Source organism: Pithys albifrons, chromosome 16 (genome assembly GCF_047495875.1).
Source record: "Pithys albifrons albifrons isolate INPA30051 chromosome 16, PitAlb_v1, whole genome shotgun sequence".
In the NCBI taxonomy this organism is placed as follows: domain Eukaryota; kingdom Metazoa; phylum Chordata; class Aves; order Passeriformes; family Thamnophilidae; genus Pithys; species Pithys albifrons.
Genome location: NC_092473.1, coordinates 11,215,076 through 11,243,057, shown reverse-complemented (window position 1 = coordinate 11,243,057; position 27,982 = coordinate 11,215,076). Strand labels below are relative to the sequence as shown.

Here is a 27,982-nt window from a genome sequence, read left to right as displayed (position 1 = left end):
TACAAAGGTATTGAACCCCCGCCCACCAAACAAATCAGGCTTTAGGTTAAAGTTGCAGAATTTAATTTCAAAGCAATATGCAAACAAATGTTGCTTGCTTTCAAGGCACAATGGTATAAACATACAAACTGCAATTGGATATAATTTGTACAAAAATATAAATACTGTTAATCTAAATGACAAAACAGCACATTTCCTCCCATGTGTAAACCTTAATTAAAAGAAATTCAGCTTTACTCTCAGTCATGAAATGTAATACAATAACAACAAAAACTATTATTTTAGTGACACCTACTATGTCCCTATTACAACACCATAAATATGAGACCATTCTAAATGTTGCTGCTTTATGCAAGAGAAGTTTGGCTGGTTTTTTTTTCTTATAAAACTGATCCTCACAGACCTGACTCCGCAAAATCTGATTTTTTCCAGGGTTTGAAATCCTCCTGGAAAGACTGAGTCCTTGCTTTATTACATTAATTACTTTGACATTAAATTACTACTTTGTTAGATAATCTTTCTCAATTATAAATAGCATTAAATTCCTGAAAAAGCATTCCTCCTTTAAACCTTGTATCTGAAAAACTTCCAATGCAAAGCAAATTGAAACATTGTTTTATTGCTAACAAAGAACCATTCAAACAGCAAAGAACGGAGAATTGTGCCAGCTTGACTTTTAAATGAGACAACAGTGAACTTAGAAAATAAAACCAATCTACTCAGCCTTTCTTAAGCAAAAGAAAATACAAAAGTAATCCAGGTCATACAGATTTCACATCAGTCCACTAAAGAGAATCTCAGCAGTGATTCATAAAGCTGATTCCTTGGCTGACTGAATGTGATGTAGTAGTTGATTACAATAGACTGGTGTTTGATGCTTATGTACAACGCCTTCAATTTCTCTCACAAGCACATCTGGATATAAAATGCTTCCTTCCTTTAAAACTTCTGTAAAACAAAAATATGTTTTATAAATCATTATCTGCTCTGTGTTTCTCTATCCAAGTTCCCTCAAAGTAGCTGAAACTGAACCTAGAAATTGCTGTTCTACAAGCAGCGCAGCGCTGACAACCCGATCCCTCCCTCCCCCATTTGCTGAGGTCTGTATTTCATGTTTTTGAACACAAGCTGACACACTAATGAATTCCAGAGAGCCCATCAGGCAGGCTGGGATATGGTCACATCCTGCAATGGTGGGACTCTACGCTCCATATCCTGTTTACCATCTATAAAGTCTCCAGTAGTTCAGCTGCCCTGATATTTCCCCCTGGTGAACACTGAACAAAACTACATTCTGCACACAGGTAAAAGGTCAGAGCTCATACTTACTGAAACGCAAAGCAAAACTCCTCTACCTGTATGTGTACCTTCATAGAACACTCAGAATTATGATTTAAAAAGCATTGTTCAAAATACACATGACTGAAAATCTTACCTAGGACTGCATTTTGGAGATTTTGATCTGGGTCATCAAGATGTATCAACAGTTCTTGGTACAGAAACTCAATATGACCTTCCATTGCGGATTTCACATCACTGTCCTTTAAGCACTTAAACCAATTAGCCAAGGTGTGAGCAGCTGCCAGTCGTACATCACATGAAGCATCATCCAGACGCTTTAAAACCTCTGAAACGGAGAATATAAATAACCAAACAGCTCTGTGAAAGGGGGAGTTAACTTGTGCATTTGAAAAAACAAATGTATCCTGTCATCATTAAAATTATTGTTGTATTTGTGACATATTTCCATCTTTTGAACATGATGAATACATGTATCACATTGCTCTTAAAAGCACATAGTGCATTGTAATTGGATTGTTATGTTGTTAAAAACATTAATAACAGACATATACAGGAGTATTTACATTAAGTGAACATTCTCTAGCACTCCTAAAAAGGTACTATGAACATCTATTCATGCATGACAGAACTACATAATTTAAGTATTTCTATTCTCTACAAAGCACAGTATTTCTATCAAATGTTACGGTTTCAGTGAATAACTGCACTGCAGACTAACTGAACATGCAAGAAGCAAAGTTATACTTTAACAATTGTCTGATCATGTATTTCTCCAAAGTAAAAATGTTTGTTGTTGGATTTCTACTGCACCATGTAAGAAAAAGTATCAGTTATGAAGATGCTGAGTTTGGGAAAGTCTGATTTATCTGTATATATGAGAACATAAATTCTGGTTCATATATGTACATAGAATGTACTTCTCCTGATTCAGGGTTTAGCATTTAAACTTAATCCTAAGAAGCATTACAGATCCTCACTCCATTTTACAGTACAGCAGTCTAGATCAGGGTTTTCTTTGTTTCTTGTTTGGCTTTTTTTTTTAGATAAAAAGCCAACCCCACCACCTATTCAAGTCTATTTATGGTACACTGAAATGGTTTGCTCTTGGCCCTCAAACACAGCACACAGAACAATGTGACTTCCATTTATATACTGCAGTACTGTTCTGCTCTCACTATACTTAGCACATTATTTCATATAGACTAAACTCCAAAGCCATGCAGATGAAGTACTGGCAAGTCCTGCACAGACTGAAATATTGAGTGAAGTTCCATCTAGTGGTCTAATAGATAATGACATTGGGAATATTGCTCAGTTCCTCCAAACTGGGAGTGAGAACATTTCCAAAGGACAAGAACTTGTCTGTAATGCTCTTCAGTAAAATGAAAAACTTCCACTAAAACTTGCTACAGGAAGGCCTTGCAAGTGCTGTTGGAGTCACACTCAGCAATGCCTGCTCAGGTGTTTAACACCTGGAGTTTCTAGAATGTGTCTGTGTCCTTTATACATTTTAAGCAGCCTCTCTTAGCAGTTTGAGATCATGCCTCAGTCTCTGCAGGATTAAGACATTAAGTTGCCTCTCATGCACTAAGATGCTGCTAATGGTATGCTTCTCTGCAGCACTTTACTTTTTTCATTTCCTTTGTATCTACAAAATTATGCTCTGGGGGAGAACTACCCAAATAGTTAAAATACCCACTAAGAGAACACAAATAGCATTAGAATATGTCCATGCAAGTGAAATAAGAAGGGCTGAGAAATTACATAAAATCTGCCCCTGTTTGTACCTCAAACTGTTTAAAGGCTTTTTGCTCTTCCTGTGAGATTAAAGCAAGATGCCACAGTGACATGCAGCAATATTTGTAATTTCCTCGTCTGTGTTAGTGCTTTCACTGCTGAAGGCTGCAGTGAATCTGCAGGTGACATGGACAACCTCCACAGTGAATCCTAAAGCCATACAGCAAATCTGCCAGCTGCTCCAGTACGATGCTCTTCACCCTTAAAAGCTGAGCTAACTGTGATACTTGGGGTAAAAAAAGCACATGTAATTCTTCAACATGAAGATCTTGATAAAAAACCCACCCCAAACCAGAAAACAAAAACAAAACTCCCCCCTCCAGTCGACTAAACCTTTGCACTTACCTGTGTAAGTGTTCTTAAATTTATCTTCATCAAACTGCTTCCCACAGGCTTTTAAAAAATTGTCAACAATACGACAAGCCATCAGTCGAGTGATTTTAGAGTCCTCATCCATGGAAGCAATAACTTGGGGCATTAGCTCATCTATGACTTTTAAGATCTACAGTTAATAGGAAAAGCATAGAAGAGTAACAGCTTTTCAGTCACTCTAAAACAATATTCTTAGTGGTTAGAGCAGTTACCACTAGCTGTGGCAGATTCTGGTTTGCTTAGTTTAAAAAGTTACCTATAAAAGTTATTCTGAAAATCTCAGAAGTTACACAGCTCTATTTTTGCCGCTAAGCTTGCTTGGAAAATGAAAATCCACCAGTCTATCATCCAGCTCATGAATGCTCAGTATACATGCAGATGAACTTTATGTAACTTACTTTTAAAAGCTTTAAAACTTACTCGGCTGTAAAAAAAACCCTAAAAACTGTTGCCAGGTTTTAACCAAATCGGAGCCGAGGATCACACGTCCGTACCAGGAGATGGCGCTCCGGCTCTGACAGGGAGCGGCTTTGGGATGTGCTGGCGAGGGTCGGAATTTGACTTTGTTACATACATTTTCCATCCATTAATGTAAAACAGGCATTAAGGCACCGGTTCATAATAAAATGCTTAACAAGAACAGTAATCTCTGATTCCAATGTTTTCGTATGTGTGAACTCAACTAGTTATGTGTGTTTAGGCACTTTTTTCTGTTACAAAGACAATAGATTATGAACATTTAATAATACTTTAATTCAATTTACTTCTAAAAAAATCCCCTTATATTTAAAATACTTCCATCACGTCATTTCCAAATGCTACTTTTGTTAGCAAAGACCCTTCAGAAACCTTCTCAGATTCAATTAATACTTAATCACTGGTGGGTGACATCTCTGTGTGTGGACTCCTTGCCAGCTCTCCACTTCAGTTTCTACAGATATTCTTCACATTCCATCTCAATTCCTCCTTCCCTTTCCAGGAATCTTTTGGATTTTATGTTTTTTCCCCTAAATGGACCTATGGGCTCCAAGGCAACCAGACAGCTTGTCTTTGCCACGTGACACAGTAGCATGTCCTGCCTGGTTCCAGTGCTGCTGCACAGGCACAGGCTATGGGTCCAACGATGTCAAGTAGCCAAATTGTTGTGTTAATAGTGGGCAATAGTTTCTGCTACAGAATTGATGTTATCTTAGAAAAAATATCTACAAAATTTGATGCTGGTCAGTTCTACAGGTCAGCATATTGCTGGTCTCAGGTCTCTTACCAAGATATCATCATCCCTCCACTGATTGTTTGAGTTATTAATATTCAATTACAATTAATGAATTTTATTATGAAAACTGTCCATCCAAAAAAAGTCTTACTCTAAGGTTTATTCTTTTTCCCCCCCTTGCATTCATTTTGTTTTCCTGCCTAAGATTTCAAAGGATGAGGAAGAGAGAATTTACCTCTTTTGGTGAAAGCATTTCACAGTGGATGAGAGCCCAAAGGCACAATACAGCTGTAGCACGGATGGCAGCTGCTGTTCTTCCAGCATGCCACTGCAGATTAGGAGCCAGGATGTCTTTTATCACAGTCTCAAGGTAGCTAGGGAACAGCCTGAAGCCAAAAATAAGAAAGCAAAATAAAGGTTCATGAGAAAGTGATAAAGAGACTGACAGGATGTAAAAGAGAATTTTCTGTCATAGAAACATAGGCAGAAACAGAGGGGAAAAAGACTCAAAAATAAAAATCATATCAGCCAATATGATCGTAATTATGTGATAAGATTTTAATAACTTAATTTTTCTAGATAATATTTAAACAAATACCTAACATTCATGGAAGGGGGAGGTTAGACTTTCTCCCACTTCAGACAATATCCATGACTCACTGTTATCTTGGTAAACTACTTACCTTCTCTGTGTCTCACTTGCTCTGTCTGTGAAGTGGAGATAACACACCCCATGTGAGTGCTGTGAGGATTCAGTAATATCTGTGAGGCCCTTTTGAGACTGTCCAGTGGAAAGTATTTATAATGTCAGAAGTATGAATGCCATTGATGACACCTGAACTCCTGCAGGAAGCCTACACAGAGTATTTCAGCTCTCCCTTGGCTCAGAAACTCATCTCTCTGGGATGAGAGGAGTATAGAATTTTCAGATGGTGCCAGTCCCTATGCTAGATTCTTTTTTTAACAAACACAAATTACTGATATTTTTGTTGATGCTTTTTCCTCCTCCTTTATTGACTATTGTGCTAAGAGTTGCTGTAAGAGTCAGTAATTGTAATAAGCAGGATTCCCTCACACCCATTTAATTCCAGCTTCAACAATTTTAAATTAAGAGAAAAAGATATGGATCTTACACATAATTAATTGATACTTTACTGCATCAAACAGACATTAGTGCCTGGCTGTGGCCAGTAACTGGGGCTCAGGTTATTCCCTGCCTTACAAAACGGCTGGCAGCATCCAGAGACTGGCAAGTAACAGACCAGGTCTACCCTGATTCCTGTCCCATTCTGTTCAAACTGTGACCACCTGAGTGCCAAACAGCACATCCCCACCCTGGTGCTTGACAGAAGGGGAAGAAGCTGTTGTTGACTTTATTAAGAGTCCTGCACTTCCAGGATGAGTACATGGCCCTTTCATGAATGTGCCAAGCCACAGAAGGAACAGAGCAGGTATATGTCAACAACTGTAATTAAGCACTTAAAAAAAATCCATACAAAATCATCCACCATGGATAATCCAGAAATTAAAAATTCCATAATAATATTGTATCAGTGTAATAAGAAATGTAATTGTAGCTACTTCTTTCCTATAACTACCATTTATACACTGCAGGTAGTCCATGTTATCCAGGTATAACCTGCTGCCAGGCTTTAGTTATCTACTAACACATAAACACCTGCAAATCTCTACCTCTAACATGATGAAAATAGATACACTTGGCTGCTGCTTTGCCCTGTGGCAAGGAGTCCTGGTTATCTGAGGAAGACAGAGATCCAGCTACTCCTGCTTCCTGTCAGCAGATGGCACTTAAGTAATAACAAGAAATCTGACATCCCATTGGACACAACTAAATTTATAAAACCTCTTAGATCTATTACTTTAAACACATTCTTGAGAATTAATAATTATCTATTACAAAAGTTGCTGACAAAAATATAACTCATGATCACCATCCTTCCAAATTTCCTTTTGGTTTCAAAACTAAAAGCAGCTCTCTGCTATCTGTGCTATCTGATCAGTAGCTGCTTCTGGTTTTAATAAAACCTTTTGCTAAAATGTAACAAAAATGATCTGCAAAACACAGAGGTGAATTCCACCAGCACTATGTTAACCATAATGCTGTGCTATTTGTGAGAATGTTTGTTCCAGCACCTTGAAATAGAATCAGTAAAGCAGCATCTGGCAATTATCTGACTTAATCATGTCAGACTCAAAGAAAATTAGATGACCCACAACTGTGTTTAGCAGAATAACCAAAAGCCTTCCTATCTAAGCTGTTAGAATCATTTTAAGGAGCTAAACAAATTACTGCCAGCAGTGAATTTAATAGTGCAACTGCAACTTAGTGCTACTTCCCAACACTATCTCTCATTACCATTAAGATGTATTTTTGCTGCTGGTGATGCAATTAAATTCTCCTTCTTTCCATTTTCAGATCTTATTGTTGTAAATCTGTGTAACTTAATTCTAAAAGTGAGTAATTTCCATGAAAAAACATATCCTGCCTATGCTGTTTGTTGTACAGAGTTGAGACTTTATTATCAACTGGATATGAAAGAACTAAAACATGATCTGTGCAGACAATAATACCCAGACTTTATGCAGATAAACAAAGCAGAGCTTGGGTTTGCATTAAAATTGCTACCTCCATTTATGGATTTCTATACTTAAGCTTTCATTCCATGGTAATTAGTTTTTGTAAATTTTTGTTTATGACACTGTCGTGCCTTGCTTTTTATGTTTATGAATTGTTGTGGGGGGTTTTTTGTTTTGTTTTGTTTTTTATCTGTATGTTGTTGGGGTTTTTGTCAAACTTAACATCCTAAATCCAGGTAATTCAAAACAAAATTGGATTTGCTTTCACAAATCAAAACCTCCAAAAATGTTTTGCAAACAACTCTTCAAACACAAAAACTTCACTTTACTTCCTAATGAAAGCATTTGCTGTGACAATCATAAGTAGGATCAAGACTTCAAAGAGTGATTTAGCTGCTTCTACTGCTTTTTAGTTTTGAAGATAAATCTACTGGTACAATTCATGGCTTTGCTCTTGCTCTCAGAGGACAGAGAGCCTCATTATGAGCTGGACTGGACCATTCTTAGCCAGAAGTGATCCCTCATAAAAACAGGTCTATTACCCTCCCTGGATGTATCTCATGCTGACAAAGGCCATTCACTTACACTGCCCTAAGCCAAACAACTCCCACCAGTGCAGGGTGCAGAGCTGGTGTGAGGTGTGGCCACACTCCCTGGGAACATTACTCTGACACACATTTTTCTATTTTTTTCCCCACTGATAATTTCCCTTTCCTGAAAATACGAATGAAGCTGGAGGTTCATTGCACTGAGTTTCTTTTTCCCCTCTTTGGCTCCATTATTTACACACATGACCAGGTTGTAGATGCAAGATTTTGTTAGGCATCCTATTTATGTGTGGTCCTGCACTGATCTGCTGTCTCTGTTGGCACTCCCTACATGATCTAACTTAATATACTTACCTGAGCACTTCAGAGACTTTGAGACAAAGAAGTGCTACCAATCCTACTGTACAGATGAGAAACAAAGAATGAATGAAGAAATCCTTCCTCCTGCTGAGCCACCCAAGTCAGGAACATACTGTACCATGTAATGTACATGTCCTACTGCTTAGATGCAGACACAATGATTTTAAGACTGAAATACATTATTACACACTTAATAAGCATTACTGTTGTGTTCAGGGCATCACAGAACCCATGAGATGACATTTCTTTGCTCCAAGGTCTTTGCATTCTGTTAGATATAAATTAGCTGACAACAGTCACATCCTGGAACATTTAAAACAGTTTTCAAAGCACTTTTATTTTCAGGGAGATAATCTAGCATATCTAGATTAATCTTGTAACTACCACTCAATTACATGATTATTTAAACAAGTAATCTACTGACAACAAAGATGTTTCTTATATGAATAGGGAATTTAATACTGGATCTTGAAAATACAGAAACAAGTAACAGCACACTTCACACAAAAGCTTTCAATTAAAAAGGTAGGTAGACTACAGTGGAGAAAGGCCAGACTTCCATTTATTTATATATTTTTAAAAAATGATTGCACTCTGCCCTTCTAATCATCGTTAAAAAGTACAGCAAGAAAAATATGCTGTAAAGATGGTGGGAAAGTCTTTCTTCTCCCAGACATGCCAACACGGGCACAGTTATAGGGGTTAAATAACTACCATGGTCATTACTTCTTAATGCCACTGCAGTGTTCAAATAGCTGTGTGAAATCAGACCTCCACTTACCCCTGAGAATTGATGGTGTCACTTGCTTTCTGGAACAATTGTGATAAAACAGTAAAAACTTTTAATCGCATCTGGGGATCTTTGTTTGGCTCCAGACATGTCTTCAGAATGAGAATAAACTCCTCGAGAGCTTCACCTATGACAGGACCTAGAAAGCAAACATGTAAAGCTTATTTCAGACTACTAATAAGTTCTATTTAAATGTTTAACATCTGACTGCATTAAAGTAGTACTTAGCTTTTCACTCTTGCATGGCAGCTGTTGAAGTATCCCTGTTACATTTTACAGGTGGTGCACAAATACCCAGACCAACTCCTCATGGGCTCAGGTACCCAGTTTTGGCCATGGCAGGGTGGTGCTCCCTTGAGATCTGTTTCCCCACATCTCATTTAGTCAGCTTGCTATTGCTGTACCACATTTACCCAGAGAAGCTGTGGATGCCCCATCCCTGGAAGTGTTCAAGGCCAGCCTGGAAGGAGCTCTGAGCAACCTGGTCTAGTGGAAGGTGTCCCTACAGGGCGTTGGATGAGATGGTCTTTAAGGTCCCTTCCAACCCAAACTATTATATCATTCCCTGATTCTATGTAACATGGGCATATCCATGACACCCACTAGTTTCTGGGACCATCAGCACAAGAGGACATTTTGGATGGAGGATTAATGCTGTTCCTACATAACTCTGGAAGTCTAAGGCTATGCACAAAGTTTTGGCTTTATCAAACTTATTGAAAAATTATTCTGAATCTACACCTCTCTACAGCAGCATTAACTATACTTTTTATTTCTGTCAAGTTTTTTCACATGCAGCATTCAAGGAAGGATGTTCATCGCTCCTGAAGGCACAGGAAAGGGCATGTTTGAAAGGACAGCAGCAGCATTCTTTCTCCATGTTTAAACAATGCTTATTTACAAGAGAATCTAAAATATGATGAATTTTAGGAGTTATTTGAAATAAAAATATTTTCTAAAATAATTCTTTAGTTTGTTTATATTTTCACACCTGTGATGAATTATGCTTTTACCTCTAAACAAGAAACAAACAAAACCATAAGCTGTTATCCCAACATTTTTAGAAATTATTTTCCCAAAACTGAAGGAAGTTTGTGCTTTCTCCTTGATAGTGATTAACATCTGCATGGTTTTAAAGAGGAAGAATACACAGAGACTCCACACATGCTTTATTCTGCAAGCTTCTAGCTGAGCAATGCTCTTCCTGCTCTATTTTTGCAATAAACTGGTCTAGGAACTTCAGTTTTGCATCCTTCAGATGCACATTCCATTCAACTCCAGTCACTCAGAAAGTCTTCCCAGAAGGAGACATAACACTGGCATTTCTGATGACAAGAATATTCTTCACACATGGAATGGGCAGATTGAAGTATTCAAGATTCCAAAACAAGTTCAATAGCATTTAATAATATCTGGAAATTTAATGTTTAAAATAATAATCAAAACTCCCCAAATCTTCACTGTCTAGACTGAAGCAATACAGGGTGTTGAACTGCAGTTTGCTAAATGTCTGTGCCAACAAATAGGTCTTTATTTTCACAGCATTTATTCAATATACATCGCTTCATGTGAGTTCTGAGACATTCACAAGATACTACTATTATATCAAACTGATAACAGCAAACTCAACAGATGGAAAATAAACAAAATAAACTACATCACTAATTTCAGCTTAAGCATATGTTCCTAAAAAACAGCAAAAACTGAGAAATGTGAAATGAGTAAAGTTGATTAAATTGATTAAAACCAACATTATGTGTGGGAATGAAAAGAAAGAAAAAAAATAGCTCTAGGAGCTGCTGTTTCAGACAGAAAACACAGACAATAGCATATTACCAGTGTTGGGTGCAAGCCAAAATGTTTGCCCAGACATTTGATGATTTATTTAGCATTAAGGAAAACAGAGACAACTGTCTAGAAGTCCCTCAGTCATGGAAATGGGAGCACAAATATATAGAGGAGTTGGCCTCTCGGATCTTGCACTGAAAAAACTTTTTGTTCTTTCCATAGATGAGAAACAGAAAAAGTGCTTATGTGGGTTGCTGCACAAACCAGCAAGTGCGTGCTTCATGTAGGTTTGATGAGGGTTTTTTTGAGTTTCAAAGATTAAATGCAGAAGATACAGTCCCTGAAAACACACTCATCCACATTTAACTGCCTGCAGTAGCCACAATGATACTTCACCTGCAGCTGAAGTGACTTTGTTCAACTCACACAAAGACAAATAAACAGAACTTTCCATTCTAATAATCTTAAAACGTGTGTCTGGGTGAAAAGAGCTGCCTGTCACCATGTCCCCTGCTGTAGATGTGACCTGGAGAGCTGTGTCAGAGGGATGTTCACTATGCAGGACTGAAGGTATGTGAAACCTACACTAAAGTGTTTCACTAATCTCTACACAGCAATTTGTTGATGAACAACAGTGAGGAAGTGTTTGTTACAGAAAGTTCGTATCCTCTGAAAGACTAGTTAGAAAAAATAGATACATTTTTGGACACATAAACTACCTCAGTTCGTCTCCCTTTAATCGTCACCTATTTCATTTACCTGGAAGTGCACTTTTCCATAAGTGCTTTTAACTGGCTCCTTCCAGCCAAAGTCTTTTGAATATGAACTGCTTCAACATTTGTTTTGCTTTCCATCATATTCTTGTGAAGTTTCTGAATATTACACTGTTCATTACAAAACACAACCTGGCTGCAGGCTATGGAGATTGAGACTTTATTGTTTTTAGAACTACTAGATAAGCTGTACCTGAGTGGGTTGCAATGACCTCTAACTGTAGCACCTCTGGAGAATAGCAGGTCCACCCATCACATGACACTGAAACCCACTCCATGAGCTGAGTTATGTGCTGCTTGTAGAGACAATGAAAACTATCCATTTGCTGCACTTCAGCTAATGAAGACATTGTTTTCTCCACCTGTTAAAACAGAGACAGGATACTTTAACTGAAGCAATGCTAATTAAAAACTCCCAAACTTTTGAGACTCATACTATAAGAACAGAAGGGACACAAGAAGATTTTCATAGTTTCTACTTAATCAAGATGGGAGTTTAATGTCTGCTTATACTACATCCATTAACTCTTACTTGAAGTGAAACATTTGTCCTGATTCCAAAATGAAATCATGAGGAACACAGCAACCTAACAGCAAAAGGAGAGTCTCTAATCCATGTGCAGACCTATCCAAAAACCAACCACATCATAAAAAAGGCTCTTAGTGGTTTTAAAGACATAGTGATTTTTGTCCTTAATTTAAGAATTATTTAGAACATTAACATAGGGGGAATTTCTCACAATCCCATCTAGCAGGCTATGGCAACTTCTAAAAACTGTTGCTGTTGCAGGTCAGAGAAGACATGGCATTTCCCCTCTTCCCCTTCCTCCCCTCCAGTTTAGTTATGCAAGACAATTTCTCTTTACAGTAGCTGGGCAGGATCATTTTGAAATTCTCCACTTCTGTTGCTTAGAAAGTACCAAAATTCACTGTTATGTCAGAAATATCTTCTCCACATTTGCAGTTAGACTTTTCCTTGAGACATGCAAATAAAACATGTACAAATGAAACATGTAAAAAGAAGTACTAAATGAATTCCAGACGTGATCATGCTTGGCAAGGAAGCCTATAGGTTTTCTTAATCACTTGCAGCAGATGTATTTCAAAGGAAAGGAAAATTTGCTTTAACAGTTCCTGAAGGCATCTACCAGAAGCATAAAACTTCTCCAGGGAAGAGATTAAAAGCAGGGTGGAAGCAGCATCTACAGTCTTAGTGATTTCAGTAGACAGTGAATCAAGGATGGGGAGCAAGACACTGTCAGAAACCCCACTAAGGAATAACATGCACTGCCAGCATGGCCAGTTCCAGCAGGGAAAGATGTAGTGCAGAGCTCTGAGTGACATCATTTCACTCTCAGTACTTCAGTAGAACTACAAATTGTGCTCATAGTTTTAATATTTTTAAGCTGAACTCAACCACACAAGTTAGCTGGAACATGTCTAGGACCTTTAGACTCTTACAGACTAATCACTTGCCAGACAAAGATGTTTTTATGGTAGTACCAGATGTGGAGAAAATAAATGAGAATTCTAGGGAAAAAAAAATATAAATCAGGACTTGCTAAGGACAAAGGTTACTCGTTAGGCAGGTTTGCCTGCCCCAAGCACAATAGATTTCTCCTTTCTGGAAGCATTCTACCAGCCAGCCAAAACAACTCAGATAAATGAGTATTTTCCATATAAGTTATTTGTAAATTAATTGGAACATTTTGCAGAATGTGTCAAGCCAGAAACTGTTCCCCATTATCAATCCCACCATAGTCCACAGGATTTTTTTCTTTGAACAAGAGATACAAAATAATACATTGTTTAGATATTATTTAAAATGAACTTTCAGTGGTTGCAAAATTGCAATTAAAAAGAGAGAATAAATTAAATATACCTGTAGACTGATGCATACCTTCTCATTAAGAAGCATCTCACAGTAACATAAAAATAAATAGCAAAGGTGATTTTCTTTCCTCTATTTGAAAACTAACAAGTTTAATGATACATTATTTTCATGCTAACATTCAGCATGTGCCAAAAGAAGAGCCAAGATAGCACAGGGCACTGGTAATGAAACAAATCCTTATCTTTAGGTCACCAGTTAAATCACTGACAAGCTCAAATCATGCTTAGCAGACTCACAGCTGATACAGCTGCAGTCTCTTTGGGGCTGTAAACCACTCTCCTGCTCGTGCCACCACCGTGCTCAGTTGGTGGTCTTGGCCTGTTGATTCAGCCCCAAGCAACCAGAAACGTAATGGACACAAATCAGGCAAGAGCTGAGTGTTCACCATCAGGTCACATCAGTTGTGATCCCCACTATCTCGGTGATCTCCTGTCCCCTTACAGTCAAGCCTGAATTGAAGTTCTACAATGCTAATTTTTGGATAATTTATGTTTTTACTCAAAATCTTTTGATCCTGAATACAGATTTCTTTTCCAAACAACAAATTCATACTTGTACAGCAGCTGTAATACTTTTGTTCTATATGTTCCTAAGCTATTTTAACAGGGACTTCTTGCCTCCTGCAAGCTGTGCAGCTCACTTTGAAGTTTCAGAACAGTCAGTAACTGGAGAAAAAAATTCAAGCCATATTTGTCTTTGTGGAAATTTTGAAATATTGCAATTATGTAATCTCACTGCCAGACTTTCTATGTGTCTAGTTGAAGAAAGTCTAATGAGAAAAAGGATTCTTATCCAAAGTATTGTCAACTTAAAAAATCATCTGCAACTGCAGGAACCTCTTAAACCTTTAATAATCTCAGAAGATTAACTCTTTCATATATGAAAATTAGGATTTATCACTATGAAACTGCTTTCTCTGTAGGAGTATGAAGTTGTAAGGTTTTAAATGAATATTGCTGAGTTTATAGTCCACTGCAGGGACAAATAGACAACATAACACAAAACTTACCAGATTCATCTGTCCAAGACTTACTTGGACAGACTTTTTGTCTGAAAAAAAGCCCCAAGCAAACAAACAAAAACTGCAACCCCTCCAAAATCCCACTCTTGCACTGGCTGTCCATTAGACAGATCATCATCCCAACCCTCTTTGACCTGCAAAGTCTTTTCAGTACTTGTTTCAAGCTTTGTTCTACTTTATTTCCTTCAGAATACCTTATGCCTCCTCAGAGGCAGCCTGTCAGCTCTGGGGCCATAAATACTGATGCTACACAGGCCTTTGGAATACCATGCCTGGAAGCAAGAGAAAAGGAAGCAGAATAGTCACCACATTTAAGGTGTGTGTTTGAAAAAAGACAACTGGGATAGGTCATAATTGTACTGCACGAGAATAGCTTGCTGATTTATATGATATTTAGCTTGGGGAAGAAAGAGGAAGAGAGAAATAAGAGGGTGAGATAATTCTGAGCCAAAACCCCCTCATCTATTATCCAGGCATGTACAGCTGTCCTTGATTTTAAAGCATTCCTGTGACATTTAAACTTTTGTTTCTGGTGGGGAGGTAAAAAGGTCAACTACTGTAAAATCAGTCTGATTTCTGGCTAAAGATCAAAAAATGACTATGAAACCATCAATTTTTAAGGCTAGTACTGCTCTTGATCTCTCAGTGAATTGTTCCTTATTCGTCAGAAAATAAATTTCAGGTTTTTGCTGTGTATAACCAAATATGCACTGGCCAGTAACTTATATCCACCTAAAAAGTAAATAGAAACAATCAGCACTCCCAGCATGCCCAAGGTTTTCCAGAATCCAATGACAATCACAAACTCTTGGACACTTCCTGGGCAAAAACTTTACCTGAACTGTGGCCCAGTGATTAATGCCCACCCCAGTAAAGTGCTCTTCTAGGCCAATGTCTGCCCCCATACAACTCGGAGCTTCCCATGCTCCAGTAATACACCTCAAGCCACATATTCTGAAATCTAACCCAAACATACGTAAAAAAAAAATTCTAGTTGTAAGTGCAGCCTATACACCTACCCTGGGTGCTTTTGACCACAAAATGTACCTGAATTCTAGGGTTCTTCTTGGAACCAGCATGCATTCCAACTCTACAAGCCTCTAATCAAACGTATGAAGATATATAATTCTACAGGCTCTGAACTTCTGGTATCAACCACATAGAGTCTGTACAGTGAGAGATGCACAACCTTGGACTTGCCACAAGCTGTTACTCCTGACAAAGAATTATAGCTCTGTTTAGACAAACTGTCTTATGAATAGTAAAAGTCAGAAACATAATAAAGTATTAAACCAGTCATAGCTTACCTTTTCTTTTAGGTCCTGAGAGGATGGTATTGCCATTATGGTCACCAAAACCTTCATCAGCTGCAAGTTAATTTCTCTGCAGTCTTCCTGGCACACGTCAATCAATGCTTGTACACAACAAAGCAACTGCTCCATATATAATACCTTTTTTAAATAAAAGCATACAGTTATTATGTGTTCTTAGAATATATAACATTCTCTTTAAGAGATGGGTAATGACAGTAATAAAATCTGAGCACTGTATAATCCCCTACATTGGTAACATACTGATAATTTCATGTTAGTTCTTCTGATTATCTGCATTCTACTTTTTATGGAACACAATATAATCTTCCTCCCACACTGTCTGTTTTTATTTACCTTGTCCTGTTAGTAAAATAAATGACCCTGCTCTTAATCACACAATGGGTCCAATGGTGAATGGTGAATAAAAACATCAAAGCATTTTGGAGTGCTTGCTGATAGTACTTTCTCTTTCTGAAGTGCAATTTGTTAATTAACAATGTATTTGTTACAACTCTTTGAAATATTATTCCATGTTTGACTATTTTGGATGAACAGTGACAGCTAAATACATAAGAAACCAAGAAACCCCGAGCAGTTGCTTTTATCTCAGCCAATTTATCTCATTTGATGCAATATAATTCATGTTATCTTGATCCAACTGATACCAGTTGAAGTCAATACTGTTGTCAGTTTGCCATGACTTCTATGATAAAGTGCATCAGATATTCATGGAGCTGTCAGTGAACAGAAGGGCCATTGTTACCAATTTACTTCAAAAAAATAAATCAAGTCTAGGAATAGGTTAGCTATAAATGTTATTAATCTCATGGACATGGTCAATCCTTAGCCAAACAGTGTCTGTGCAGCATTCACTGGCTAAAATAGAGAAAGATTGTTTTCCAAGACTAAAGGCTAGAACAATTCCCCCAAACCTTCAGCTGCAGATGGATCTGACTCCTGCAGCTAATGCCAAATGGAAGTGGTAAGCTTAAACCTCACAGCAATTTTGCAGATGTACTTCAGGGAGTTGTGATTTGAACAATCAGGTTACAGTGCTTCCACTTATATGAGTTCCTAATCATCACAGGCTTCGTGGAGATTAAGGTTAATTCCTGCATCACTGGTACATATTCCATTAGGGAAGAAACCTAATGAGGGAAGAACTTCAAACATATATCTTACATTGGCTCAAAAAGACAATTAGACCAGATTCAGGCTGCACACATGAATAACTGTTTTAAGGGGAAGCCTGCATCTGACATGAAGTCAGAGCTTCTGAAGGCACAGCACTGGCCCTTTTTTGGTCATCTTAACAGCACAGGCCTAACACACTTCTAGTGGAATGAAAGCCAAGATTTCAGTTGTAGGGAAAATTATAGGGATTCCTCTTGTGCATCTTTAACAGACCTATTTCTACATTTGAGTAAGTGAAGGGGAAAAAAAGTCCTGCAAGTTCAAAAATCCCCATTCCATGTTGAAGAGAATCTCTTACCTCTCTATATAGCAATTGATGCATATTCTTCAAATGCTAAAATAAAAATGGTCTTCAGGCCCAGCCATTAATGAAGGACATACTCGGGAGTGAAGTTCTAATTTAAAAAGGTCTTCCTTCTAGATTGTCACTTATAGAGAAGCAACCAGTCCCAAAACTTTATAAAGGGTGCTCCTAAATGTATACATAAAGTACTGGTACCTTTCTTTTAAAATGGAAAATAAGAATGCAAAACAAAAATAAGTTGCATTCAGAAGGAATCTTTCTTAGGAAACTGACATGGCAATTACAATGGACTATGAAAAATCTTCAGTCAATTCTACTGATGAGGATGGAAATATATGATCTTATTTGGATTGTGAACACAAGGAATTTCAAAATATATGTTAAACTCTGTCTCAGGATCAGCCAAGGAAGCCCTCTGTTAGTACAGTACTTTACTAAACAGCTGCTTCTCTCCCTGCCATGCCTCTTCATTTTCCTGTCACTATGTGTAGCCTTCTATGGCAGTTCTCCAGCTTGAACCCACATCTGCTGTGAGGATGGACTGTTAGTAAGTTTTTGGAAATAGCAGATTTGCCCAGGAGACCACAGCATGGCCCAGGGAGGACAAGGAATCTCCTGTTTTTTCTCAAACACACATCCACAACTATAACCTGAGATAGGGTGGGGAAGGTGTGCAAGGGACAGATAAGAATGGGAGCATTTAGGGAGAACAAGGGATAAAAACATGTTGGTAAAACCTGTAGCCTGCTGTGTTTTTCAGCTTTCCTTACCTCTCCAGATCGCTGACAAACCCCAGCTTGTGACAGTGTGTTGCCAAGCTGGGCCACATAAGGCTGTAAGATTTCTTTTGGGCTCCCTCGAATCACTGCAGCCAGAACCATCACACAGGAGGGTTTGGGTGTCTGCCCAAAGGCTGAGGTGATTAATTTCAAAGACACTTTAGGGCTGACAAATGTTCCAATCAATTCTGCTGCTTTCACACTCTGAAAAAGGAACAGGAAAACTTGAGGATTTTCCTGAAAACACAAAGACCATTCAACATATCATGGGCTTTTTCTTTTTATGATTCCAGCTGTTACTTTAAGTGCTCCAGCAGTTGCCTTGTAGGCCTTTTCCACTCGCTCAGTAATGATTATATGCATGAAGAAATTTTCTTGACGTGTTCAGTAAGCACATAATAAGGCATGCAAGCACCCTTCTCATCAGACAAACTTCCATGAGAAAGCAGTGCACAGAAATGAAGTGTACAACTCTCAGCATAATAAAATTTCTAGTTTAGAAGAACCAGATGTTGCAGATTTAGTGGTTTAGCATTTTGTCCTCCAAATGCTGTTCCAAGGCTTGCTCTTAATGGACCCACCCCCCACCTATTAAAAGCTGAAAGTAGAAAAACATGAAAGAGGAATTTATTGTTACTGTACTGTATCTTGAACCTGACATTACATATCTGGTTCAGTGTGGAAGCACTTCCATGGGGGGAACTGCCCACTGCTTCCATCTCTTACTGCTTTAAATGAAAAGGCTTAAATTGTTATTTATTCCCTGTGATACTGGCACCCTTTGATCCCATTCCTGCCTTGCAGACATATCAGTGAGTTGTATTTCATAAGAAATGCCACTGCACCAGAGCTTGCTGCCTGACTGATGCCCAATGTCTACAATCATGTGCATGAATAAACAAAATACAATCAACTACTGCACCACTACCTGTGCAACAGGTTCTTCCCAGCCCATGTGTTTAATGGTTGGCTCATTTCCCCAAACATGAAAGCTTATCTCCCTTTGTATATTATTTTTAGTCTAGTGATTTAGCCATGGATTTTTAATTGCACCTAATTAATACTTGAATCATGCTAATTTTTTAGTCTCAACGGAAGAACATAGCCATGAGTTCTATAGTTTAAATCTGCACTATTTATAGCTGTTTCCTGTCACAAAGAGGAGGGCTCAAAGGAGTTGTAACATACTCTATGTAGATGTGAATCCTGTCCTCTTCCATATTTGCTATAGAGAAAGAAAAAGACTCTTACTGGTCTGAAAACTGAAAAACACAATTAAGCAATTCAAAAATACAAATTGATACATTTGTACGGATCAATTTACTAATTTTAACAGGAGAAAAAGAAAACAATAAGGAAGAAAAAAAGGATAAAAGACCATCTGGTCTTTTGTCCATCTCATTTGGTATGACTAGGCTGCAGAAAGACATGGACATTTTCCACGTTGGTGGCTGCTCTGAAATGGGTCCTACATTGAGAAACTACAGAGGACGTTATCACAGTACCCTGGAAGCAGCATCAGTAAGAGATAAAAGGCATTCACAAAGACAAGTTGTTGTGTGTTTATGTTTTGGCACAAAGAAAAGTACCATTAAATACCAAAATTATCTCCTAATTAGGAATAAATCTCTAGGAAGCACCTGCAAAATTAGTGGTGGAATTCCAAGAAAGAGACAAGTATAGTCAATAAAAGGCAAGGGAAAACTATGTGCTGCTTGAACACACACTTTTGAATTTAGATCTACAGCAATAAGCATGTGATAGGAAATTTGACCAGGACAGCAGGACTATGTGGCTTTATAGTCCTAATTATTTAAGTTTTGTTATAGCCCAGCTGACAGCAGGAATCTAAAGAAAAGCCTGATTTAGGGTAGGCCATTTGGTTGGACTCCTTGTAAGCAGAACACATTCTTCCAATTTTCCAAGGCAATAAAACTTGTAGCTTTAAAGTGAGTTACGTGGATTTTTTTTGTTTGTTATACATATGTTCTCTTCCTAGTGTAGAAATATGAATAGAAGATTTTATCTTAAAACTGTAAAAGCATTTCTAGCACCTGTCTTTCTTTTGCTAAATTTATCTAATGTCTTCAACTACATCTGTTTTACTGATTTGTTGATCAAAGTGTTGAAAGCATTAACTGTTAGAAACATTAAACTAATTATTCCTCACAAATTACCAGCATTTCCCAGGCATTAAGTCAGGGCTTCAAAAACTGAATATGGGTATCACATGGAATAAACACACCACAATATATAGTTGGATTATGGATCAGGGGGAGATAAGTGAAATTAACTTGAAAGGGCATGACCTGCACATTTCTTTTACATTGAATTTATTACCTCAAGGCTTTTATACTTTAATCCATTGCTTATGGTTTTTAGAGAGGTCATTATCAATGCTTCATGGAGTTGGCATATGAACTGAAGTTTAAATACCTTTGCTATTGGTCTTCTACATTTATTTTATCATAGTTGGTAAGTATAATGTTCATAATGTCCCCTAAAAACCTGAGCCTGATCCTTCAGCCATTTCCAGTGACCTATGGTAAGGTCAACCTTCAGAAGTCAGATTCAGGACTATAAAGGAGAGAGTCTTTATTCAGTGTACAAAGAAATCAAACTTACATTTTTAACCACATCACTTTCTTCATCCAAGCATGACTGGTACAAAGTTCTAAGCAGCAGCTCCATGTGCTGTGTGATGTGATCCTCTGCATGCAGCAATAATGTGTACAGGAGCTGGGATGCTTTTACCCTTGTGCTCACAACCCAGTCTGTTATATCGTGACAGAGACCTGGCAGAATTTTGGAGAGGTTTCTTGACACAAGTTCCCGACAACCTAGTCCTGGTCGAGTCACTAGAAGGTACAATCAAAAACAAGATGAAAGGAAGTATCAAAGGAAAAGCCAATGCAAACTAATCCTCAGAAAAGTTTAAAAGTTTCAAGGTAAGAGCTCTGGGTATCTGCTTCAGTATAGAACAAAATATTCCAAATGCGGGTGAGAAATTTACGTGGGCAAGTTGCATTTCTTCAATATATATTGCAGACTTTAAAATTCATCCAGCTCTTTGTAAATTTATGTATTTATTATGTGTTTATTAAATGTTTTAAAATGTTTACAGAAGGGGAAGAGAAAGAGAACTTAAGTTAATGTGTGACATTATCCATTTAAGAAAATACAGTGTAATAATTTCCTTTTAATTTTTATAGCAACACAAATCCCGTTTTAAAAAACAAACTAAAACACACAGAGATAAATAAAAGAAAGACTTTTGCATGCAAATGTTGTGGTATTACTGAGTTAAGTATCATTTGGATTGGGAAAGAAAGGCAGAAGTCACAAGTAGTACAGAGGACATGAGCTACAGTAAAGCAGACAATGTCAATTGTGCCCTCTAAAGGAAAAGGTTAAAAGTGTATCTGGCAAATTGAAAGCAGAAAGGGCACTAACCATGGCTTTGTACAGGTGCTGTGTAATAGATCAGGCCAACAAATTGATAGTATTTTAAAAAAACACAGCTATTGTATGATCTCTTTTCTAAGGCCTTTTCAGGAAGGGCTGCTCACTGATGTGCCTCTTCAATCTCTCAAGAATTATATAACACAATTAAATTGGTATAAAAGATGAGACAGGGGTTGGGGGGGAGGAATTCATATATAATTTTTCTTAAGACTGAATTTAATTGCAAAGACTTTGTGGAAAGTGGAGGTTTGTTGTTATCTTTTGTTTTTAAACAGAACCCTGAAGTGTTACAAATACTTATCTCCTACCTCAGTAAAGGATGCAGATTTCTAGAGAACTAATACGTTCACCTTCCCCAACAAATGCCTACTGTCCTGTCTTGGTAACCATCAAATTTACACCTGAGTTCATCTATAAATCACTGAGACTCAGAGAAGCAACTGGATCAATGTAACAGGCAACAGTCAAAGCTCCACTTCTATACTTTAAACACAAAGCTCTGACAGCCCTTTCCAAAAAACAACAATAAACATTTTTAGTGACTTTCTTCCTACAGTAATTCTTTTTCTTTACACTGTATATGCTTATATAAACAAAATCTGAACAGTTGTTTTTCAAGAACATCCACTTCATAATTGCCACTCATAATGTTCTCACGCTGTTTTAAGAAAGAGACATCTTTCATTATGAAGTGTCAAAAAACACTCAATGTGAGTGCATTTTTTATTTCCAATATAGAGCTCTCCATAAATGCTTAGGAAGAAAATGACTGAGCTGTCTGAGGATATTTTTCTACACTGACCAGTGTAACTACAAATGCTATAAGGAAAACTGACTAAAGTAAATGGCCTGAAGAATTCAAAAGGCTTATAAATGCCTATGAAATACCTAGAGTAGGGAAAAAATAAAATTCAAGCATCAGGACATGAATTGCTGCTTCTTGTGTCAATGGTCCAGAACATTTTGGATTATGAAAACTGACAACAAATACCAAAAGGTCAAATAAAGGAATCAGCTTGAGACAGCGAATACAGACTGTGCATCCTATTTGACTTCAGGCAGAATTTTGTTTGAAGAATTTGGACCATTCTTTATCAGCAATTCCTTCATTTCAGATGTTCAAATGCAGGTATTTATCCCTGTAGCTACTTCTGTCAAAGACTTCCCTGCTATAAACTGTCTGCACCTGTGTCCTAAGGCCATGCCTGCTGTGGCTCAGGGGAAGCTGTTCAGCTCGGGGGTGACACCAGGTATGGGGTCTGACTCTGCTCTTCCTCTGACCTGCTGGATCAGTCACTGTGAGATCAAAGCAGGGGGGCTCCTATGGCAGGTCCATTAGTTTGACAGTTGGACAAAGATAGGTAAGTAAAACCTACTATAAACTCACAGTCGTAAAAAGACATTCCAGAACATTAAATAAGTCAGAACAAATGGCAACAAAGTATTAATATACATCACTATCATGTTAAAAAAAAATCCCTAACACAAATCCCCCTCCCAAAAAACCAAACCAACCAACAACAAAGAAACAACCAAGCCCAAATGTTTGTGGAGAGCAAACAGAGAGGAAGGACATATATAATAAAAACCATCCATATACAGCCTGTGGTAGGAACACCACAAATTATTACTTGAAACTGAGCTATATTAATGTCTCTGATAAAATTTCATATCTGTAAGATTAATCCTGTGATTTTCTTCTCTCTTATCACAAAAAGCCTGATTGATAAAAAGATACCACTTGGAACCAAAGATAAATAGTAAGAAATGGTATCTTAAAGTCACCATTAACTTGGGACTCAAGTCCAAAATTATCAGGTCATTTCTTAAAAATATTCTTCAGTTACATGTGGACATATATAAATACACACACACACACATCACATTCAAGCCTCAACGGCATCATTCAACCAAGAAAAATGCAAGAAAAATCAATTAAATGTGGGGCTGGAATGTTGCCCAAAGACATAAGGCATGTTTATTGTGCTAAGATGATTATTTTGGAAAGCACATATTATTTATTTATGAGATAATTGATAGACATCACTCTAAAAAGCCCCAATCAAACAGCATACAAAACAAAAACCCCAAAACACACCTAGAGAAAACTGACCAAGACAACACTGTCAGCTGTACAAATGGTAATCTCTGTTCCAAGGAAAAGGATTAAGCCTTTTATGACCTTCACTATATCATGGTCATTGCAAAATAAGTGGAATTTAGACACTCAGCTTCGTCACTTTATATATGTTAAAAGATTCTCTGAGTGCCAGAAAAAGAAATAAGTTTCTGCCATCACTAGTGGAAGTAAAAGCATTCTTTGGAATTTACAAACCCCTGAGGTAGAATTATATATTAAATAAGGTGGAAAGAAAAAAAAATTGGAAAGGATGACAGATCAGCTTGCCTGTCTTCAAAGCTAAACAGTTCTGTCAAACCAGTCACCATTATGAAGTGCTTCCCCTTTCATTCAAGCATTACTGAGTAAAACAACTTTAAGGAAAAAAAAAAAGAAGTGTAATTTCAAAGAAGAAAGGACGGCGGAACCCAGTGTCATGGAAAGGATTTTGCTGCTGGGTATTGTGTGATGTGATTGTCATGTAGGCACAAGTCAAGCATGAACCTGTTCTTTCACACCAAAAGAGTTTTTGTTCTGTTAAGTACGAGTGTAGAAATCAATAAATGAGCCAGTTAAACCTTCTCTCTCACCAACTCCCATGTGCATATTTTTAAACATTAACTTCATGAACCCGAGACAGGAAACAAGCTTCAAGCTACTGCAAACATAATGTTTTAAAGCAACTATAAATCATATGGTACTAAAAAGTAATCTGACCATTCTGCATATCTTGTGTATAATACACATTTTGTGTATAATAAAGGAAATTACTCTGGTCCCACATTCTTCATGGACACTGCCAGATTGGTACATCCCAGTGTCTCACAGAGAAGTCTGAGATAATTTTACTGCAAATTTTTCTTCCATACCAATTATGTGGGTCATTAATGCTGTGATCAGTTCTCATTATCCAAGAACTCTGCTCATGGGTTCTTTTACCCTGCCTTCCTTTCCAAGTCATCTCTGTGCCCACTGTGCACCTGGCTGCTGGCTGATGTAGAACTTTCTGCTGTTTCTGCACCATCTTTTCTCAACATAGGCAGTCTCATTTACTTTACCAAAAATGCATTTTTGGAGTAATGAAAAAAGTAGTTATTGAACAAACTTTTTAAAAAAATTAAATTTAATATAAATAATTTTATATACATAAATTATATATACTTTTATATTTGCCATCCCTATACATTAACTACCATTACACCTTGTAGTGAATATTACACATCTTGCTCTGCTGTCATTACTGCACTGCAGGTCTCGGAGATTATTCAGGAACCAAAAACCACTTTCAGTGCAACACTCACCTTCTTCGGGATAATGAGGTGGTGAAACACTAAAATCCATCTTATCCTTCAAATCTTCTTCATTCTCCTTCTCCCACTGCAAGCCTATTTTTTCCCAATAAGTCCAAGCCACTTTCCTAGATATAAAGTAAGAGTTTTATAACATCACGGCCCCAAAAGAAAAACATTTTAAAATGAGACTTCTGGAAAAGCTGACTCCTTAAATCCAGCTGGAAGTACAGAAAGCATTCCTGCCATTTAACTCAGGCACATTAAGTGGAAAGTTGATACTTTTGTACTCAGTGGTCTCTTCCAAAGGACAATTCTCTCTGTCTGCTCCTGTCTCTTTCACACTTACATGAATGTAGCATAAAGTTACACTAACACTTTGGATTTCAGAAAGAGCAAAAAAACAAAAATGGGGGTTTTGTCCTCCAAGCAAGACACCTGTGAACACAGGACCACTTCCATGTGTGACACCTATTTAAGGGGAAAAAGAAAAGTGTTCTGCTTACATATTTTCAGGAATTTCGTCACTAAAGCTGCCAAGTAACAAAGGGATCAACTTGTGAAAATATGAGTATCTATCTCGTAGGTGCAACAGCCATTCTCCAATGACAGTTGTTACAGCGTGGCGTACCTACAGGGACACAAAAACACTGTATGTCAGGAAAATAACATGAAAAAATCCCAACAGAATTTGCTTTCTGTCTATATGATTTGGTAAAGCACACCAACCCTTTCAGAAGAAATTACAAGAATCCAGGATTTCCCCACTTGCAGGAAGCATCTTAAGTTACATGCAAGGTATCACTCTTTTTTTCTCTCTCTGGCTTAGACTGTTTGCTGCACAAAAGCACAACTCTGAGAGGAAGACAAGATACAGACTGAACTCGGAGAACTAAATTGTCATGATTAATATGTTCCTGAGAATGTAAGAAATGTACATTTCTCTGCAATTTGTAGCTTTCCAAGCACATATCCAGAAGACAATTTTCTCTGTTCACTACAAAGGAATGATTAAGGTAATTGTAAAATTACTACCTCAATTGCATCTTACAAAGGGACCAATTCCATGTTTGTTTAGTGTCTGAAAAGGTTGAAGAATCAAGCCCCAGACAGATATGACAGAGAATTTAAGAGAGAATAGAAGGAACCCATTGAAATCAAAAGGTTCCTATAATTTTCAGCACCCTGCAGAATTTGAGAGCAGCAGAACAGGCAGCTGGACAAGTCACCAGCCTTGAGTTTGGATAGTTTACAACTGACAAAGCTTGTATGGGAAATTGTTCTGGTTTCGGCTGGACAGAGTTCATCTTCTTCTGGTAGCTGCTCTAGTGCTGTTCTCTGCGTTTATTATGAGAATGGTGCTGATAACACACGGATGTTTAGCTGTTCCTCAGCAGAGCTTACTCTTAGTCAAGGACTTTTAGTGAGGAGCTGCACAAAGACCTGGAGGGACAAACGCCGGGACAGGTAACCTGAACTGGGAGAGAGCAAGGGGCTGTGTGGTATTTAATTTCTGTCTGGGATTAAACCACAAGAGACATATTTACTTATCTCAACCGAATGAATGGAAGCTGAAAAATGGGGGAGGAGGGAGTGAAACAAAAAAAACCCACCCTGAAACAGATTTAAAATAAACCCAGAGAAAAGAAAGAAGAAAAGCACACCTTGGGAATCTCATCAAATAACCTCTGGGCCAGATGAGACAGAACATCATCCACAGACTTTCCATTCCCAAACTGTATCACTGCTCCAGTAGCCTGAATCACATCAACACGAACTCTGTAGTGCTGGTGTGAAATTGTCTGCATTAAAGGTTTTATCAGAGATTCTGATTGCATGTGGAAGTGCTCTGTTAGGGTAGAAAGACAGAAACATCAACCATGTGAGCTGTCATCGTGAGTGGCATCCTTGCCCATGGCAGGGGGTTTGAATTAGATGATCTTCAAGGTCCCTTCCAACCCAAACCATTCTGTGATTCTGTGTAGTATGGACATGCCCATGACTCCCATTAGGTGCTGGGACCAGTAGCACAAGATGACATTTTGGGTGGACTGATGCATTTGGGTGGGGGATTAACGTCATTGCATGATTCTATGTCTTTATGTGGGTGACAGATCTGGAGTAACATCATTTCTGTAACACTGCGAACAGCAGCTCGACTACTGTTGCTGCAGATAATGCAGTAGGCGGATTTAACTCTATACTGTATCAGAGCTGACCTAACTCCTCCTCCCGCTGTCACCTACATGTAACAGCTCAGCCTCCACTCCTACCATGGCTCTTCTCCAACAGATCCTCCAAATTCTGCAAAGCACACCCATGAGGGTGTGTGCGACTTCTCATTTCTCTCACTGTCCCCATCCCCCGGGACTCGCAGCTTGCACCATCCCACCGCTCCCTGCCCATCCCTGGGCCGCACCTGGCACGGCCTGGGCACAGGCCACCGCACACCTGCAACTCTCCCGCCTGACCTCGGCATAGTGGTCGAGGAGGGTGGTCTGGAGGACGCGAACGATGTCGCCGAGGTAGGGGGCCGTGGCGGGCCCGCAGCGCTGCAGGAGGAGGCTCAGCAGCTGGACGAGGCCGAGCCGCAGCTCCTCGCTGGGTTCCGTGCCCGGCGGCGGGCACAGCCGCTGGGCCAGCACCGGCAGCAGCACGGGCAGCGCCTCGCAGGGCCGCTCGCCGTGGCTAAGCCCGTGGCGGAGCAGCTGCAGGGCGAGCTCCCGGCACCGCTCGGCCGCGTCCCCCGCCAGGCACCGCGACAGCGGCCGCAGCAGCCGTGCCGCGAACACCTCCTGCAGCACCGCGCCCGGCAGCGCCCGGCCCCGCAGCTCCGCGCCGATGGCCTCCAGCGCCCGCAGCCGCGCCGCCCGCCCGCAGTCGGGCTGCTGGAGGAGGCTCAGGGGCCGGGACAGCGCCTGGGTCAGCTCGGCCGCCTCGGCCGCCTCGGCCCCCGCCATGTTCCCGCACCGCGGCGCGGCCGCGTCGCCAGGGACGCGCAGGGGCTTTGCGACGGAGAATGCGCTTTACGGCCGGGCCGGGCACTGCGCGGGGGAGCGGGAC

General features: G+C 38.8%; 1 protein-coding gene across 1 annotated transcript; it reads right to left on the bottom strand.

Moving 5' to 3' along the window:
- Positions 1-46: 46 nt before the first annotated feature.
- DNAAF5 (dynein axonemal assembly factor 5) lies at positions 47-27,922 on the bottom strand. Its single transcript, XM_071570711.1, has 13 exons — positions 27,339-27,922; positions 26,584-26,768; positions 25,426-25,550; positions 24,932-25,047; positions 20,672-20,904; positions 18,038-18,250; positions 15,764-15,907; positions 11,735-11,903; positions 8,972-9,119; positions 4,920-5,070; positions 3,445-3,601; positions 1,436-1,627; positions 47-948 (listed from the first exon to the last, which is right to left on the bottom strand). Exons 1-13 carry the CDS (start codon positions 27,877-27,879, stop codon positions 809-811), a joined length of 2,514 nt encoding a protein of 837 aa, XP_071426812.1. The 5' UTR covers positions 27,880-27,922; the 3' UTR covers positions 47-808.
- Between the last annotated feature and the right edge of the window lie 60 nt (positions 27,923-27,982).